At 39.1% G+C, this 13,822-nt stretch overlaps 1 protein-coding gene across 1 annotated transcript in view; it reads left to right on the forward strand.

Annotated features, from left to right (window-relative positions):
* The window catches only part of SYNPR (synaptoporin), a 296,290-nt gene extending 282,693 nt beyond the window's left edge, over positions 1-13,597 (forward strand). Inside the window, exons 5-6 of the mRNA XM_040246570.1 lie at positions 7,173-7,364; positions 11,930-13,597. Of these exons, the coding sequence (XP_040102504.1) occupies positions 7,173-7,364; positions 11,930-12,187 (450 nt within the window). The 3' untranslated portion in view covers positions 12,188-13,597. The remainder of the gene's footprint in view (positions 1-7,172; positions 7,365-11,929) is intronic.
* The last annotated feature ends 225 nt before the right edge of the window (positions 13,598-13,822 follow it).

Raw genomic sequence — 13,822 nt, forward strand, 5'->3', positions numbered from 1 at the left:
ACTGTAGACTGGAGTTAAACTGTCCCATTGCACATTGACTGTTGAACACTTGAAATGTGGCTGACACCAAAGTAAGATGTACTGTAGGTATCCATTACACACCAGATTTCCAAGACTTAATACCAAAAAAAGTAAAATGTCTTATCTATAATTTTATAATATATGAAATGATAATATTTTTAAATATTGAGCTATATTATATTAATACATATAATGTTTTACTATAATTGCACCAATCTCTTTTTGCTTTTTTTGAAAAAATGTGGTCATTATTAAACATAAAATTACATATGTGACTCCCAACTCTGGCTCACATTCTATTTCTATGAGACAGCACTGGGTTAGAATCTCAGTGTTTCCAGCCCAGAATGGGGCCGTGAAGTTCTTTCAAAACCTCAGGCATTCTCTGCCCCACTTCTGTCATGTGGGCCACAAGTTATTTACTGTTGTTCTTTAAATTAATTAAATTATTTTTTAACTTCAATAAAATCTATTTTTGAAGAAAAGTCTGTACCACTCCTGAATATAGAAGTCTAGTGTTATTTGACATAATTAGAAGATAAACCCAGAAATGAATCAATGGAAAATAAAGAATACTGTATTCCAGCCAAGTACCATTGTTTGCCTGAAGGCTCTGAGCCTGAGGCCAATTTTCTTTGATAGGTGGATATTAAGTTTATTAAATAGGTATTAGAGACATATTAGCAGCCATCTGAGACTTTCTCCTTTACTATCCATATAGAAAGAGAATTGTGAAGGAGAAATCATTTTTCTCTTTGTAACTTCTTGTAATTTCTTGCTATGTCTGTGTTCCCACTATTAGGTAGCCGAAACTTCAGAACAGCTGGGCATAATGGAAAGCTACTCACTTTCATGCAGCCCAAATTCAAATCTCAGTTACTTATGACAATTTGGACACAATTTAGACAATTTAACCTCCTTGGATCTGTAAATGAGTATAATTATCTTCACCATCCCTCAGTGATTATGTAGATCAAATGATCTTCTGCCATGAGTGAAAGTCGCTCAGTCGTGTCTGACTCTTTGTGACCCTATAATACTGGAGTGGGTAGCCTTTTCCTTCTCCAGGGGATCTTCCCAACCCTGGGATCGAACCCAGATCTCCCGGATTGCAGGCGGGAGATGGTAAAGTTGGATTCTTTACCAGCTGAGCCACAAGCATCTTCTGCCATAGCATGTTAAAAACTAGACGTTCTCCAGAAGTCAGATGTCATTTTTGTTAGTGTTTCAAATGAAATAATGAAATAAACCTGTGAGAGAACAGAAGGTTATCCTATTCAGCCCACCGCTCGGCAATTGTCTCTTCAAAGACAAGTCCAAAGCTCTTCCTTGAACGGAGCTTCTCTCATGCTGTTTGATTTTTGTGTTTCCTAATTCACAGCTTCATTCTCGGGCTCCTGAAAGCTGACTTAGAAAAGTGAATCCAGCTACACTGAGGATGAGGATGACTCACTGGATTGCCCAGTTTCTAGTGTAGACTCTCGATGTAGGTGTCAGCCCTGGTGAAAAGAGCAAAAATTTCAAATAGGATAGATAATTAAGTCATTGGAGTTGACATATTGTGAATATTTGCTAACAGAAGTGTGAAACTGACTATGTTTACCAATATCCATTGGAACTGCAGTGTGCCATCAGCAGGGAGAAATGGAGATAGGTTTTTGTTGTTGATTGTTATTTAGTCCCTAAGTCATGTCCAACTCTTTGCAACCCCGTAGACTTTACCCACCAGGCTCCTCAGTCCTTGGGATTCTCCAGGCAGGAATACTGGAGTGAGTTGCAGGGTTCAAACCTGCATTTCCTGTGTTGCAGGACGATTCTTTACCACTGAGCCGCCAGACAGGTTTACCTGGTTCTGAAATACCAAGTTTTCTGTCACCAAAGATGACTCCCTCTTGTATTCCCCAGACTGATCCAGGACAAGCATCTTTAATATATTAAACTACATTCTAGTAAAAATGAGCTTGCTAACAGTAAATTAGGAGAGCTGGGGGCAACAAAAACACACTCAACCAACAAAATGGAAACAACCCACCCAGGCAGCATGAAGCCAGGCTGCTCCCTCTGCTGAGGAAGCTGTTTTCTTGGATCATTGAGCAGATTCTTAACACATACTGACTGCAGAAACACAACCACATAGCGTGTCAGTGTTCTTTTGGAACAGTGAGAGCAAAATTTACAAACCACTTAATGGACCATGGGCACATCATTCAGCCTTCATGGTCACAGTTTCTTCATCTATAGTATGGAGCTAGTAATGTCTGCTCTGGCTACTTTTTGGGGTCTTATGGGGGCCACATACATACATTGAGAGTTTTGGGGAAACATTAAAGCACCTTTTGAATGGCAGCCTCTCCTTTCTATGAGAGGAAATAGCACAAGCAAAGCTAGCAGAAGATAGCTTTTATGTGCATCCTGGTAACTTAACGGTAAATGTTACAAATTTATGTCTTGAGTTTCTTCCATGCATACTTTATCTCTGTTAGGTAAACAAGGTGTAGCATTTGTGAAAACTGGGTCCTTGCCTGCACCATCAGAAGAAAGTAATTTCTCAAGTAGGAGGCGTTTATCTCTCTTGGCACAGAAGGTTATTTTAGGTGGACCATTAACATGGCATTAAGTAAGATGAGTGAAAAGTTGCTTCATATTTAGTTTAAGCCTTCTAATTAGGTCATGCTAGTATTTCTTTAATATCCTTTTAACACTCATGTATCTCCTTTTTAACAGAGATCCTAGATCCCAAAGCCTTGTGCAAACATCCCCAGCTAGAATTTAAAGTGTTTTCACTGTATAGCCTTTATGTTTGCAGTTTTCTTCTATCTGTAACAAGTTGGTTGTTTTAACATTTAGTGGACACATATAATTTCCTTCTAAGATAACCTTATTTATGTAAAAAGGGTAATTTGCTGTAAAGGAAATGTTGAACAATAACACATGAGGTATGCCCATAAAATCAGAATTGTTCAGGTAGTACCAAATGACTGAAACTTAGAGAGCATCAACTAAGATAGCTATCTACCTAAAATACACTAAAAAAAAGCTCACGATATGACATAGTAGTCAAGTGAGGCACTAGTTATAAGAAAAGCATTTGGCCTGTCTGTTCAGTTTCCTCTCAAAGGGCTAGCCTAAGGACCTCAGCTACAAGGTTAATGATGTCTGCAAGTGCTTAGCAGAGTGCCTGGGATATAGGAAACACTCTGAATGTGGCAGCACACAGGTGACCCCAGGTTCCTAAGACAGCCACTAGTTTGGGACAGCTTTTAATGCACCCTCTGCCCTCTCTACCATGTTCTGTGTCCAGGAGGTGACTTGCATGAATCACAAGGAGTTCCAGGCGGGTTTGGCCAATTGGAGTGAAACCATGGTTTAAGTCCGTTTCACCTACCTTCCTTAATCACAGTTATTTTTAAGACTTACCTGTCCTCCAAGCAGAAGGAAACTGGAATCAGCAGTGTTTAGTTCCAACTGATCTGATGAAGACGGAATAGAACCCACAAACTTCAACTGGGTATGCACCACTGTCTGCTAGTTGACCTTCTGACATCAGTGGGCCAGAAAAACTCCAAGCGCAGAGACCTGTTAGGCCTAGTTATGCCTGTGCAGAATGAGGATTTTTGCACCTTCCTTCAATCACCTTTCCCCACATTTGCTTTGCCTAAACCCGCTCTGCTGCCTTACTCATAAATATCTCACCCCTTGCCCTCTGGCAGGCAAATGTGAGATTTGTTTTCCCATCTTCTCACTTGACTCTCTTGCAAAAAAATCTTTTCTTGCTGCACTCCTAGGCTTGTCAGGATTTTGGCTTGCTGAGCATTGAGCAAAATGAACCTGGTTCAGTAGATTAAAGCAGCAGTCCCCAACCTTTTTGCCATCAGGGATTGATTTCATGGAAGACAGTTTTTCCTCGGGGAGGGGAGAAGGGATGGGGGAGGGGGAGGAGAGATGGTGGTGTGGGGTGGAGGCAGGGAAGATTTCGGGATGATTCAAGTGCATTACTTTTATTGTGCACTTTATTTCTATTATGATTACATCAGCTCCACCTCAGATCATCAGGTGTCAGATTCTGGAGTTTGGAGATCCCTGGATTAAAAGATGAGAAGAAAGTGGGGGTTAGGTTTGCTCCCAAATCTCTCTATGAATGTAGCTTCAAACTTAGATTACATCCGAAGTCCAAAAAAAGTTCAGGCTAATTGATACTCGAGCTAGAATTTTGAAATAGTCTCCCAATTGTCACAATTTGCTTAGTTATAGAAAACCTGACTTGAGGCTGCTTTTTTAATTTTTAATAGAAAGACTCAATTCTAATGACATTTTTTTTGTTTGGTCTAATTATAAATCCTGGTACAAATAGGGCACTTGAAGTTTCTGTCTGGGAGAGCTATTGATATAATCAATCAGTGCCTTGATCACATTGCCATGCTCTTTTTATTTTATCTAATTATAAAATATGTTTAAAAACATACAAGCTTACATACCACCTGGTAAACTCCTATATAAAAGTTTATAGAGCCAAACTGGGACCATTTTGTATGTTCATTTATTCTTTCTTTCATTCTCTCAGCAAATGTTGCTGACACCTCTTCTGCCAAGACCCAACAATAGACAAGGTAGACAAAGTACCCGCCCTCATGCAGCTGACATCTTATTGTGGAAAATAGGCAGACATGCATGTTTTCACTTCTCACAACCATCCAATAAGACAGATACTGTCATTAGCCCAATTTACAGAGGGCAAAATTCAGGCTTCAAGTAAGTCAAAACATCAGGATTCAGTCCCAGGTCAATCTGAAGACAGGCTCTGAGCTTTTAATTAGTATTGAGATACTTTATACAATATACTGATCCCTGTTTATGAAATGGTACTGGGGGGAAAGGGTTGGATTAGCTCCCCAAAATAACTCCAAGGACATAGGTCCTGACTTCAGTCAAAAAGTTTATATCGAAAGAGATTCATTACTACTTTTTTAACTGTCTTAATGCACTTGTTTTAAATTAAAGAATAAATGTTCCTGGGACTTCTCTGGTGGTCCCGTGGCTAAGACTTGTGCTTCCAGTGCAGAGGCCCAGCTTCTATCCAGGTCAGGAAAGTAGATCCCACACACTGCATCTAAACGTTCGCATACCACAGCTAAGAGCCTGCACAGTCAAATAAAACTTTTTTGTAAAGAAAGAAAATTAAAACAAACAAACAAAAAAAGCTGAGTATTCCTTAAAGCAGACATTAAAAGCTATATAGAATAGTCAAGCTCTCAGGTTCTGGAAGCAGACAGCCAGGCTTAGAATCCTGGCTCCCCCACTTACTAACTCTTGACTCTGAAGATTTTATTTAGCTTTTTGGGCCTCAGTTTCCTCAACTGTAAAATGAGGACAGAATTAGCATCTATTTCATAGGTCTGTTGTCAGGATTAAATGAATTAATACATGTACACTTGAAATTAATACATGTAAACTTGGAATCACATGATAACTGCTCAGTAAATTTTAGGTAGTATTACTGTTATTTTAATATATAAGTCTAAAAAATTTATTATTTTCTATAATTTCCAACTGAGAGTTTTCACATGACTCTGTTCTTCAGCATTTCCCTATCCTGACAGCCTTTTTTTTTTTTTTTCAATACGATTGTTATCTAGCCGTATGTGAGAATTTAGCAGTCCCTGACAGCCTTTTTAAAAGTCTATTTCTTGCATAGCACAGGAAGCTCAACTTGGTGCTCTGTGGTGAGCTAGACTGGTGGGATGAGACGGGGGTAGGAGGTTCAAGAGGGACGGAATATATGTATACATATAGCTGATTCACTTCAGTGTACAGCAAAAACTAACACAACATTGTAAAGCAATTATACTCCAATAAAACTCTATTTCTATTTATGATGAGCACAATGCCAGCTACTGTTTGGAATTACAGAGTGTCTATGACCACTAAGAAATATGTAATCTCAAGAGAGCAAAGTCCGTATTTTACATTTGTAAACCCTTGTAAGACCTGGTGCATGATTCAAAAATTATTGTCTGAATAAATGGAGGAGTAATTGAATAAAGGTACCAGATTGAACATGAATAGAAGTTGTATTTGATACAGTCAGTCTGGCTTATTTATTTATAACCTTTCCTCCAATTTCTAATTCAAACCCCAACCCTTGAGTTTCTCTATTCCAAATGTTCTTTCTGATTTGAAGCAGCTATAGATACTGTATTTGTTTGCCTTTTTGTTTATACCCCCATCTCTTTCCGGAAACAACTTCAAATTACTTAGAAGGACATATGAAACTCAGGATGAAATTAATTAAAAATGAGAAGGAAAGAAGACAGGAAAGGCAGGATGGGTATATAAAACACAGTTCGGAATAGGGTTAAAATAGCCAGGCTTTATTTAAAAAAAAAAAAAAAGTCACATTATAAGTGGGTAACAAATTGGCCCTAAGTTTTCTAAAGGCAACATGAAATGGTAAATTGGTGAGTTACATAATTTACAATGACCCCTGGATGGAAAGAGACCAGTTGTTCAGAAGATTCAGTCTTAGCAGTGGACCCTCTCCAAAAGTCACACCTAACAAATATCCACAACAGCATCTTTAGAGTGTAAGTGCTCCTCAGGATCTTGATGGAAAGTAATTCAGTCACAGCATGAGGGAAGGCTAACCAGAGTAAGTGGTATCACCATGGCCTCAGATAAGAAAGAAACAGGTTTGCTACTTGAGGCATTTATCATTTAAAACAATTCCTGTTGCTATATTAAATATACTATTTTGCTTCCCAGATCAGTGTTTTGTTATCTAGGTAAATAGGATGCAACATCTTTCTAGTAGTCAAACATAAATACAGTAAATCTGAGCAATTGTCTTATGTTAGAAAATGATCTGCTGAAGTCTTGGGAGTGCCTCCCAGTCCCACCCTCTTTAGAAAAGGAGGGTCACAAGGAAGGTTATGACAAGTAGCCCCCCCATCATCAGAAACACAGTAGTCATTCATTAATGTTACTATTATTATTTATTTTCTAGAAATATAAATGAATATCACAAAACTATTATTCATTTTTCAACATGGTTCCAGTGCTATGAGATCTTGGAATTTTTCAAAAGGCAAACCAATTGATTTGTTTCTAGAACTCACTTTTCTCTTCCTATTTTATCTTTCTGTTTGTTCCTGTAGGACTTCATCGTCACTGTAGTCTTTTCGTTCTTGTGGTTGGTGGGTTCATCAGCCTGGGCAAAAGGACTGTCTGATGTCAAGGTCGCTACAGATCCCAAAGAAGTATTGTTACTGATGTCAGCTTGCAAACAGCCATCCAACAAATGCACGGCTGTCCACAGTCCTGTGATGTCCAGCCTAAACACTTCTGTGGTATGTTTCCCTCTCAGATCTTTGTTTGCTAATCATGGGAATCAGAAAAGTGTCCCAGGAGTCATCTGGGAAATGTTTGCCTCTGAATGGAGTCCAGTCTAAAAGGTGATAGTTCACTCTATGGGCTAGATGATCCTTTGGCCTTCAAGTTTTCTATTGTCAGAACCCGTAGCTTTAATGTGTCCAATTACAGAGTTCTTAACAAGAGCCCTGCAGGTTTGGGCAGCTTTTGCTTGGATGACGGTCAAGTCAGAATTCTAAGGCAGAAGCAGATACAAAATCTGAACTTTAAGACTGAAGTCTGCCAGAAGTTAAAAGGAATATTTGATAGAAGCCACACATAGAATATACCCAGTTGATTGTCTAGAGAAAAATACTCAGACACAGTAGGGTACAGATAGAAATCAGAGAATAAAAAATACCTATAATAGTTATGGTAATTTTTTAATCTTCTCCATGCTCTTGGTTTAGTTGCTTGATAACTTCAGAAAAGCAGAGCTATATTAGTTGAACAAATCCAGTATTATCATCAAGTATGTGACTCTTGCCGGGAAACAGGACATCTGACAGATAGCAGAGCCACTAAATTGGATTCTTATTTCATGAGTGTAAGAACTTATGTTATTCCAAAGAAGGAAACTATATCTGAGAGATAGAAGCTATAATGACAGCAAAAAGTAGTAGTTACAAAGAATAGAAGGGCCAGCAGTGTTCAATGAAGGATCGACATTCTTTAGCAACCTTTAAAAAATAATTCTCTTTCCTTCAAGGTTAACTTACGTTTCCACAGCTTTCTGGAATTTCAGAAGGCATATGAAAAGGGAAAAAGATTGGCTCATCAGCTGCTGATGATTTGACTGTGAATCTTGCCTTAGCAATAAGATAATAACATTGAAATAAACTATTATTAGGATCTTACAGTAATGTTTACTTATTTCTAGCCACACCTGGGGATGAATACTTTGAGGTATATGTTAAAATATATTCTACTGCTTCTATAGTTTGTTTACAGGCAGTGCTTAATGAAAATTATTATAACCCTGATCTCAGAATCTAAGAGAGCAAAGATGAAATCATTCAGTATGTTTGTTAGTTCTTTTAGTAAATGATGACATCCTCCATAGTCCATTTAATCCCGCTTCTGATGTCTCTTCCAACAAGGCGTTGGAAGTTTTGAATGAGAAACAATGTGATATATGTCTTAAAAACCAGAAGAATAATGGATGGAAAGCAGATCATGTCACATGTGTGGAGGGGTGGGTCTGGGGCTATTGTAAGTTATCCATAAGTTATCCATGTCAGTGTTCTCTAGTTCCTCATGGCAGAAAACTCCACCTAAACTGGCTAAACCAAAACAATCTCCTGATCTGTAAAGTCTGTTCTTCGTAGCCCAATTCTGGTACCAGAATCTATATGAGGTGTAATGATTGGGTTGCAAGTAACAGAAAGTGACAAATCACCCATAATTTCCACTTCTATTTCTCCACCAGTGCAATTTTGATACATCTTGTCGGATCATCTGAATGTCCTCTCCCATTCTTTCTCATGGTGTGTAGTCTCTTTCAGCCTCTCTTTCTATTGTCCCACATCTAGGCTAGAATAAAAATACCGACTCTGATTTCAGTGGCAACAAAATGGCAAGGAAAGATTCAAGGGCCCATGTGCCCCTAAAATGTGCCAGCCAAGAAGTCTGTGATACCTCTGTGATGACAGTAGAGTAAGACACCGATTACAATAGTGATAGACGTCTACCTCGATGATGTGAGAATAAGACATCACCACTCCTGAAATAGTCCCATGGCAATGCCTTGTTTACATTCTTACTTTAAAGCTGCATTCCCCTGATTTCTAGGTTCTTTTCAGGCTTCCCTTTTTTAGAAATGAAGTAGCATCAGGGGAAAGGGAGTGATCAAGGAATAGAAAACAGATAAAATTATAGTCTTGGATAGAACCATCCCTTCATATCTGAAAAGATTCCACGATAGTTTTTTCTACTCATATCAACCTATACTTTCAGAGGTGTAATTTAATCAAGATCTCCCCCTTAAGGTAAAATACCCTGGTTATTGTACACATGGTTAAAAGGTCCTGTGTGTAAATTAGAGTTGTGTCAGTGATTACCTAATTCATTTTGATCATGCATCTATTATACTATAGATACCTTATTTATGTTTTGTATCTCCCTTAGGAAGGAGTCTAGAGCATGGCACACAATGTTAAATAAACCTCAGTTAACATTAAAGAAAGAAAAAAAGATGGGATGGGGAGAGGGATGGAGGGAGGGATGGGAGAAGGGAGGGGTGGAGGGTGAGAGGGTGAGAGGAAGGTAAGGAAGCCTGGATAAACTGATTTTCAGTGAGATCTTTTAGGAGTCTAGCAGTGTCTTTTGTTTTGTTTTTTAAGGTTTGACTGTCCAATCATATTTTTAAAATATTGCTATCAGTTTATTTTATTTCATTTTTGGCCACGCCACACAGCACTTGGGATCTTCATTCCCTGACCAGGAATTGAACCCACAACCCCCTATAGTGGAAGCACTGGAAATGGGGAGTCCTAACTACTGGACTGCCAGAGAAGCCCCTAGATGCTCAGTTTTGATCTTGACACCTCAAGAACATGGCCTCACTATCAAAAAGCCTTGCTTCAGTTTATGTCTCAGGAAAAGTCAAACGAATACAATTCATGGAAATATTTTAGAAAGTGATTCAAAGCATAATTTACAGATCAGTGTCCAGTACTATCTAGCTGCTTTACACATGCCCTGTTTGATCCTCACAACTATCCACCAAGGAAGGAATAATTGTCTTCATTCCATAGAATTTTATAAATGCTGAAGTTCAGAGGCTTACTGCCTGTCCAAAGTCATAAAGCAAAAAGTTGCAGAGCTCAGGCCATTCAAATTCCGAAGACGGAGGAGATGGCTCCAAGGCTGAGATTCAGATTATATGCCCTGATCCACCTGCTGCTAAAATCATGAAGCTTGGAGCTGGTGTTCCAAGCTCCCAAGATCCCTTATCTTGACTCCCTAACCCACCACTTCCATCCCCAGGTCACTCTGTGACGTCCCACCATCCAGCAATTAAGGGATAAATTACACTGACACAGCAAGGAACTTCTGGAAGCCCACTCCAGAGCTGTGGCTGCTGCCCAAGTTCATTCTGATTGGTCAGCATCCTGTTGGAGTGACTACTCAATATAGTTTAATGGCATCACAGTTTTGTGTCACATACTCTCCTTGTCCGTTTCTAAGAGGGGACTGCTAAAACTGGCTGTGCTTAATTCGCAGTCAACTGATCCACTTTGGAAGAGGCTGCAACACAACTGTTCTCTTTGGGCCTCTTACAATAGCAAACAGCTCAGTTTCCATAAAACACTTAGGACCCAGGGAGGTGACACCCAGTTCTCTGGCTCACCAAGGACATGCTTCTGGAGAGTGAGAGGAGTTTCCATAGGCAAGTCTCACATTCAGTTGTTGAGAAAACATTTCATACTTCTCTGAAACCTGGACTTCAGAGTATTGTTTGGGCATTCACTTCTGACTGTGAGAGGCACAGAATATACAACTATTCAAAGAAGCACAACTTCTGTGTACACTGTCATGCATATGCTTGTCTGTGTACCACCTATACCGTTGCTTCCTCCATACTTTTTAAGTTGACTCATTTTATTTCTGTCATTTCAATAAATGGGAAAGTAATATCTCTAGCATTAAAGTGTAGGTAACCTTATAAGTTAATAGTCCATCATTAAAATGAAAATAACCCCATGTCCTCTAAAGATATTTTACACCATTTTACATCATCTGGGGAGATAGTGGTGGATTAGTAGAGGCTCCCTGGTGGCTCAGATGGTAAAGCGTCTGTCTACAATGCGGGAGACCCGGGTTCGATCCCTGGGTTGGGAAGATCCCCTGGAGAAGGAAATGGCAGTCCACTCCAGTACTATTGCCTGGAAAATCCCACGGACAGAGGAGCCTGGTAGGCTACAGTCCGTGGGGTCGCAAAGAGTCAGACACGGCTAAGCGACTTCATTTCACTTCACTTCAGGTAGAGGCTCAGACTGTGGAGTCAGGTAGAACAGGTCTTACCCCTGGTCTGCTACTAACCAGTCATGTGACCATAAAAAAGCTTATCTTTGCTGAACCTGTTTTCACATCTTTAGTATGAGTGTAATAGCACCTTCCATGACTAAATGAATAGATACACATAAAGCCCTTCTGTTGTTGTTGTTCACTTACTAAGTTGTGTCCAACTCTTTGTGACCCCATGGACTGCAGCATGCCAGGCTTCCCTGTCCTTCACTATCTCATAAAGTTTGCTCACACATGTCCACAGAGTCAGTGATGCCATCCAACCATCTCATCCTTTGTCTACCTAACACATAGTAAGCTTTCATGAAAAGTCATATATTCTAAATGAAACAGTGACTTCAACACCAGAAACTGGAAGAAGCCTCTGCATGGAGATGAAAAGTGACCTTTTGCGTTTGAGGAATTTTTCTGGAATTGAGGTTTTTCTGAGCTTTCTCTCCAGTCTATCCACTCACTTGCTTTGATCCTCCTTCAGGTCTTTGGATTCTTGAACTTTATCCTCTGGGCTGGAAACATCTGGTTTGTTTTCAAGGAGACCGGCTGGCATTCCTCGAGCCAGAGATATCTTTCAGACCCCATGGAGAAGCACTCCAGTAGCTACAACCAAGGCGGGTACAACCAAGACAGCTATGGGTCGAGCAGTGGGTACAACCAGCAGGCAAGTTTGGGGCCATCCTCAGATGAGTTTGGCCAACAGTCTGCTGCCCCTGCTTCTTTTACCAATCAGATGTAACAGGGTAGTTTTGGCTTTCTTCTGAAGATCGTTTCTCCCCATTCTATGTCAGTACCAGGAGAATTTTTTAAGAGTTTCAATCAGTTATTAATGTGGAGAGTGTTGAATGTAAATCAGAGATCTGTCATCCTCATTAAAGCAGAAAGGCCTGGATCGTAATAAATGGTACTTAAAGTTGACATGAGGAGATATATTATTCATTACAGATGGCTAATTGGAGAGTACCTTGTTACATACACATACTTTCATGGTTGTTTTGTATGTGTGTTGAGATGGTGGAACCATTTTGTAGCTTAAAGTCTCTAGTATGTAATATGCATAAAGTAAATTAAATAGCATTGAATTTTCTTATGCTTTTTGATGTGAAAGATGTTTTAATGATCTCTCTAAGACAATTTGGCGCATCACAATGTGCATGTATTATTTTTTAGTTGCAGGCCCTGTAGGATTGTGAAGTCTCTAAGTATTGGTTTCAGACAATTACTCTGTATTTTTTTTTAATTTGATGAATCAATGCTTATATGATTTAATGCATGAAAGCATTTTCTCACAAAATGAACATTTGAACTGTATGAAAATTTTCCAGTTTGCATCACGAATTTGTTAAATGGACGTTTAAAGAAATATATTCACTACATTGTATATTTGCAGGTTTGTCTCTCTGGGTTTATCTAACCCTGAATTCATTGTGAGTAAGGTTTGGAGTTTTTTTCCTCTCTGATTAGTAGATATTCAGTGTTATAGATGGTAATTGCCTGATATTTATTCTATTTAGTTAGCTAAATATTTACATTCTTGTAACTTTCTATGGTGTTTTGTGGCTTTTATCCTATGGGCCATGAACAATGGGCCCACTAGCTGTGAGTGTTGGTGGAGTGTTGTTTCCTTACAATGATGGAGATGTGGGTGTCAGGCACCACAGTCAAGATATTGTGCTGACATATTAGTTTATCAAGGATATTCTGGAGAACCTAGACCACCAGCTAAATGTTTAAATCCTATTTATTTGTAAATTTAATTAAGTCCTAGATCCAATTACTAAAAATTCTCAAGTCTCAGCTCAACGTACAAAGTCTGATTTGTATGTTACCCATAAATTAAAAATGACTTCCATGAAGCAGTCTGTCATCTCATTAAATATTCTGCAGGATGTATGCATTATCAATCTTTGCCTCTTTGTTTTAACTCAATGGAAACACTAAGGCCCCACAGTGAAGGCAAGCTGAGCATCTGTATCTCCAGATAAAAGTCATTATCGATGTATAAACTCATTGTGTGATCTGTGATGTTGGAAACATTTTAGTCCAAAAGAGCCATGTGTCCTAGATGATATCTGTAAACTGTTTCTGGATCCTGTTGGATAAATCTGTATGTGATATCTCTTTGACCTTAATAAAGTTATTGCGTACAGTGCTGGCTGGAAAATGGAGAATTACAGCAGTAGAACCTGCCGAACTTGAACAATAAGAGAACAAAGGGTAAATGCACAGTTTGTCCAGTCTCTCACCCTGTCCTTATTTTGTGAGCTCAGGGCTATTCATTCACTGATTCCGTCGTTCTAGGACCTCCTGTGTACCTTCTTCTATGCAAAGCATTGGGGATAGGATAGAAATACAGACACATGCCCCAATTCAG

This window comes from Oryx dammah, unplaced genomic scaffold (genome assembly GCF_014754425.2).
Source record: "Oryx dammah isolate SB20612 unplaced genomic scaffold, SCBI_Odam_1.1 HiC_scaffold_9, whole genome shotgun sequence".
Lineage (NCBI taxonomy): Eukaryota > Metazoa > Chordata > Mammalia > Artiodactyla > Bovidae > Oryx > Oryx dammah.